Consider the following 5798-nt stretch of genomic DNA (forward strand, 5'->3'; position numbering starts at 1 on the left):
TTTACCACAGAAAGATTGTAGGGAGGGACAAATTCTCAATGGGGGAGAAAGTCGCCGCCGAGAGGAAACATGACCCCTGGGAGGGGGTGTCCTTAATTTGGTTACGTAGTCGAAGGTGTGCAGAGCAAGAAACATTACCAACCCGGCCTGAGTCGGTCTTACTCTCTCATATTAATTCTCGTGCATCCCAATATACACAGACACCATACAGTAGATTCGTAAATGCTGGCCCAGGTGACAGACAATTTACGGGGGCACAACGGAACGTACCTACCACTAGTCTTCCACCAGAAGCAGGGTAGCAGTAGAGTAACGCAGAGCAGGTGGCCCGCTCCTGTTGGGCTACTCCTATTCCGCCGGGAATCCCGGGTTACGTATTTCCCGTTCCAACGAGCGACTAGCCCTGGCCGTAAAGCGATAATTGCCCGAGATCGTCGTCGTACGTTGTCATTGGCGAGCTGGCCATCAAGGCAAGCAGCATTGTCCAAAACGCCCCTCTGGTTTGACCGCCGCAGCCGCTGTGTTTTCCTTTCCGTTGATCGGGTTGGTCACCCAGGCCCAGGGGGCATGGTGGGCAATTGTCGGGCACGTGCAGAGAGAGAGAGAGAGGGAGAGGGAGAGAGAGAGAGAGAGAGAGGCGCTGGAGGTCGAAAGGCAGGAGGGCGATGGTGCAAATCTACGGGGAAGTATTTGTTTACCGTGATGATTCGCGTTTGTGGGCTTGCTTTCCTGTCTCGCACATAGGGTTCAGCCTACATGTTCTTGACTGCGCCTCACCCGGTGGCCCGCCGGCCAGGTGTAGGAATTGATTCTGTGGGTTCAAATTCGCATCATCAAGTGCTAGTTTGGCTTGGCTTGCTTGCTTGCTCTTTACCCCTAGCCCCTGCGGAACCGCGGCCGTAACATTTCAAGTGCTAATCGATGGCCATTGCACACTTGCGGACCATGGTGATTGATGCCATGCATAGCTTCTGCAGCAAGTCCAATCGCCCGGTCTGGACAATGGATTGAAAACTACCCGTACGTACCTCTGAAATATATGTTGTTCTGGTAGACTAGTTTAGCCTATCAGAACGACATATATTTTGAAATCTACTCACTCCGTTAATCACATAATGTTCGTGCCATGTTTGCATTGTTTATATCCCGCGTTTTTTTCCTGCAAACGATAAAAAGAAAAGAGAATGGGTCGTTTTTCGTCTGCACGCAATACTTACTTTGGGTTGAATACGGCATCCACAATCAATGTACTGTACCGCACGCCTGTCGTCACTAGTGGTGGTACACTAATACTAGCAAGCACGTACCACACCAGCTGCTGCTCAAATTTCCCTCCCAAAACAAAGTAAGGTTCGAATTCAAAACCCTAGTGGATGGAGCAGGACTAAGAGTACCTTCCAAGGGGAGCAAAACAAAGCGACCCACAGATGCACGGCCCGCGCCACGCTTTGATTGCATTTGCATGCTCTCCTCTCCTCTTGATGGCAAAAGGCATCATCATGCTTGCTTACGGCGACACACACACGGCGGTACGGTCGTACCATCCGTCCATGTTGGTGCATGTTAAAGATACAGAGATGCACATGTACCCTGTTACCTGCATGTTAACACACGTAGACCCACATGCAGGCGGCACCATCATCGTGCGCAACCACAAGCAGACCTGGAAGCGCAAGCGCGAAGCATGCATGATGGCAACCATATGGGCCAATGGAACCAACAAACCACATACAGTATTTCTTTCTTTCACCGTACGTTTTGATTATGGAGTACCAAAGGGAAGCCTTGCACTTGCATCTTCCTCCTTTCCCCGCTGGTCTTCCAGGCCTATTTAAGCAACTTTTGGCGTCACCTTTTGCAGCCGCAGCTAGCTTTGCGAGGCTAGCTATAGCTACAAGGAGGGAGAGAATCCGTAGGAGATAGGGAGCTGGGTCTTGTGATCTTGTCCTGGCTCGGTGACGCCCCCACGATCACACATCATCAGATCTCAACACCCAAGGATATCTTGGTCCGTTGCCCCTTGGCGATCGTGCTCGTGCTGGTACGTGTGATCCATATGGCTGTAGCCTTTTGCCATGCCCAGCCTAGCAGTGGTTCGTACGTGCTATATGCGCGCAGTCATGTGTGCATGCCCGCGCCTGCGAAGGAGGGAACAGTGACTGGGAGTCAAGCTTCTGTTCACCAGCGAGAAAAAAGGGAGCACTGGAGACGGTCTAATCGCATCTCCGGCCACCCGTCTCGATCTCTGTCATGCGCGCGCGTTATTGAAATTTGTAGGGTTGCTTGGTCGATCTGGGCATGCACTCTCGCCCCCGCACTGCACTGGACCTACTGTGTGGAGTTTGGAGTCATGCATGCGTGCATTGTCTTGTTCCGTGGCCGCATCTCCCTCCCTCGTGCACCTGTTGGGTTTGGGTGTGGGCTTTTCTTGGCAACTTGGCCGCTGGGGCTGGGGGGCAGCGGCAGATGGCTGGCACCCTGCAGTGGAGTGGAGGGCCCGCCCCGGCGTAAAACCAAACATCTTGCATTGTTTTCCTTGTTTCCTCCTCACGTAAACATTTTTCCAAGTAAGGTTTTGGGTGCCAAAAATGAGTTCCCATCGCTCTCGAGCTGGCCACCTTTAAATTCCCCTTTCTTGTTCGAGTCTTTTTGGGCGTACGCTGTCCCTTTTTGAACCTTGGGTCGCCCAAAATCTCTTGCATGGCAAATGTCGCTTCCTTGGACGTCGCTAATCCATTTCTTTAATGAATTAATTAACGAGAGAGGAAGAGGGCCCCGCGCTAATGGCTGCCCTCATCGCGTAGGTAGCCCCTTTTTATCTATCTCCGGCCCGACGCCATCCACGCGCCCCCTTCCGTTTCCCTCTCTTATTCAAACCTCCCCTTCTTTTTCTACTAGCTCACTCACGCTTCCCACTGCTCTCTTGGTTCACTAGCAAGCCCTGCCCACCGCCGCCTCTCGCCGGCCGGAGTCCTCACGTCCGGCGATGGGCAAGGCGGCGCGCTGGATCCGGGGCTTCCTAGGCGGCGGCGGTAAGAAGGAGCAGAGCAAGGACCAGAAGCCGATACCTCCGCCAACCAATGCCAAGCGCTGGAGCTTCGGCAAGTCGTCGCGGGACTCGGCGGAGGCCGCTGCCACCGCTGCGGCTACGTCGGCGCGCGGGGGCAACGCGGCGATCGCGAGGGCGGCTGAGGCGGCCTGGCTCAGGTCGGTGTACGACGAGACGGAGCGGGAGCAGAGCAAGCACGCCATCGCCGTGGCGGCCGCCACCCAAGCGGCGGCCGACGCGGCCGTCGCTGCGGCCCATGCCGCCGTCGCCGTCGTGCGTCTCACCAACAAGGGCCGCGCCGCCCACGCCGGCGAGCACCGCGGACCGGCGGCCGCGGCGGTCCGGATCCAGACGGCATTCCGAGGCTTCTTGGTAAGCATCAATCAGAATCAGCAAGACCATTTGCCATCTACTGCAAATATAGCGATCTCCTGCTGCGCTGTGTTCTTGCCGTGACGAAATCTCGCGCTGGTTTGCAGGCTAAGAAGGCGCTGCGTGCGCTCAAGGCGCTGGTGAAGCTCCAAGCGCTGGTGCGCGGCTACCTCGTGCGGAAGCAGGCGGCCGCCACGCTGCAGAGCATGCAGGCGCTGGTGCGCGCGCAGGCCAGCATGCGCGCCCACCGCGCTGTCGCCAGCGCCGCTCTCCCGCAGCTCCACCATTCTTCTTTCCGGCCGCGCCGCTCCTTGGTAGGCCATCAATTAAACCACTCCATCTATTTTTTTGATTCCGTTTGTCAACGTACTCCATCTGTAATCAATGGCGACGATTCTAACGGAAATCATGTCATGTGCAATGGTTGTGGTGTAGCAGGAGCGGTACGCGGACGACACGCGGAGCGAGCACGGGGTGGCGGCGTACAGCCGGAGGCTGTCGGCGAGCATCGAGTCGTCGTCCTACGGGTACGACCGGAGCCCCAAGATCGTGGAGATGGACACCGGCAGGCCCAAATCTCGGTCGTCGTCGCGCCGGGCGAGCTCCCCGCTGCTCGACCCGTGCGAGGAGTGGTGCGCCGCCACCAACCCCATGTCGTCGCCGCTGCTGCTGCCGTGCCACATGCCAGGCGGCGCGCCGCCCCGCATCGCCGTGCCGACCCCGCGCCACCTCCCGGAGTACGACTGGTGCGCGATGGAGAAGGCCCGGCCGGCGACGGCGCAGTGCACGCCGCGGTACATGAACGCGAACGCGCCGGCCACCCCGACCAAGAGCGTGTGCGGCAGCGGCTACTCGTCGTCGTCTCTGCTCAACTGCCCCAGCTACATGTCCAGCACGCAGTCCTTCGAGGCAAAAGTGCGGTCGCACAGCGCGCCGAAGCAACGGCCGGAGCCCCCCACAAACAGGAAGCGGGTGCCGCTGAGCGAGGTGGTGGTGGTGGAGTCTCGGGCCAGCCTGAGCGGGGTCGGAATGCAGCGGTCGTGCAACCGGGTGGAGGAGGCGTTCAACTTCAAGACGGCCGTCGTCGGCCGCCTCGACCGCCCGTCGACGGGGTCCGTCGAGAATGACCGGCAAGCGTTCTTGCAGAGGAGGTGGTGATCTGCTCTGCTCTGTTCTAGCCACTTCACACGGTTAATGGCAGTGAGACGACGAGAGCTCTGCGTAGTAATTAGCAATAAGAATGCGTTTTGAGGTGTTCTTGGGAGCTCTCGTCCCTGCTTTCTTTTTGTTCTTGCTTTAGTCGTTGTGATGATCAATCATGTGGTTTGTGTTCCTTTTTCTTTCTATTTTTTGGTTATGTGTTTGCTGGTCGCAAACAAGTGTGGTAGGAGAATTTGATTCATAGCGCACTTTGATGTAAATTCCTTCTCAATCCATGTGTTCTTCCATTACGACTCGCTCTGTTGTTTGCTTTTGCTCTGCATTATGTTTCTTGTTTATTCACAGCTTCAGCCGGGTTTCGTTCTGTTCCCTCTCATGCGTCATCCTGTCAACTAATAAGAGCATCTATAGCGGAAGACATCAAATGCACGATGGGCACTGACCGGACACTCCTTATTTCACTGCGTCCACATTTGTGTATATCAAATCTGGCCCCTATGCAACCCATGCACGTATGAAAATACGTAGATCAACAAACTAGCACCAAGTTTAGTTATATCGGGCATAATTGTAACATAAGCGATCATCGGACAACCAAAAGATGCAGTTTCAACTTTCAATAGAAAAGTACGATTAAATACGATTAAAAAATACTCGGCGTACCTCCTCGCCTTTGCCTTCGTCGCCGCCTTCGCCGACGCCTCACGCTCCGACAGCTCGATAGCGAGCCGGAGCGCCTTGGCGTTCTTCCGCCGCAGTCGATATGCATCTATCTCTGTTGTTGTCATGGAGCGCCGGAGGACGGACGCAATGAGCGCCGTCCTCGGGATTGACCGGCACGCGCGCGAGTGCCCGGCGCCTCGCCGACGCGTTGCTCGCCGCCATAGCCTCCCTCGCGCGTTGCCGCTCGCGACGTGCGGCCCGCGGCTCCGATTCATGCTTCCTCAATCGGCCCGGCGCCGGCGAGGGCACAAGCACCCAACGGTGCCAGTGGATGCCCTCCGGAGGTAGAATGGACGTGGTGGAGGCGGGGCGGCGTACCTGGAGTGGGACGAAGCAGACTGTGTCCCACCGGTGTTGCGCGCCAGATGGGACGGCCCGGCAACGTCGCCCGCACTGCGATGGCAGGCAAAGAGGGACGACACGTCGCTCCGAAGAAATCAAATACGCCCTGGGCACTGACCGACACTCCTTATTTTGCTGCGTCCGCACCTAT

The 5798-nt window shown here is 56.8% G+C and overlaps 1 protein-coding gene across 2 annotated transcripts; it reads left to right on the forward strand.

Moving 5' to 3' along the window:
• Positions 1-1857: 1857 nt before the first annotated feature.
• LOC123115365 (protein IQ-domain 26) lies at positions 1858-4872 on the forward strand. Of its 2 annotated transcripts, XM_044536534.1 has the most exons (4): positions 1858-2041; positions 2936-3421; positions 3529-3735; positions 3857-4872. In XM_044536534.1, exons 2-4 carry the CDS (start codon positions 2987-2989, stop codon positions 4577-4579), a joined length of 1365 nt encoding a protein of 454 aa, XP_044392469.1. In that variant the 5' UTR covers positions 1858-2041; positions 2936-2986; the 3' UTR covers positions 4580-4872. The 2 variants fall into 2 exon arrangements, with proteins under 2 accessions (XP_044392469.1, XP_044392471.1); XM_044536536.1 differs by lacking the exon at positions 1858-2041 and having other exon boundaries at positions 2080-3421; positions 3860-4872.
• Positions 4873-5798: the final 926 nt, after the last annotated feature.

The sequence above is a fragment of the Triticum aestivum genome, chromosome 1B (genome assembly GCF_018294505.1).
Source record: "Triticum aestivum cultivar Chinese Spring chromosome 1B, IWGSC CS RefSeq v2.1, whole genome shotgun sequence".
In the NCBI taxonomy this organism is placed as follows: Eukaryota; Viridiplantae; Streptophyta; class Magnoliopsida; order Poales; family Poaceae; genus Triticum; species Triticum aestivum.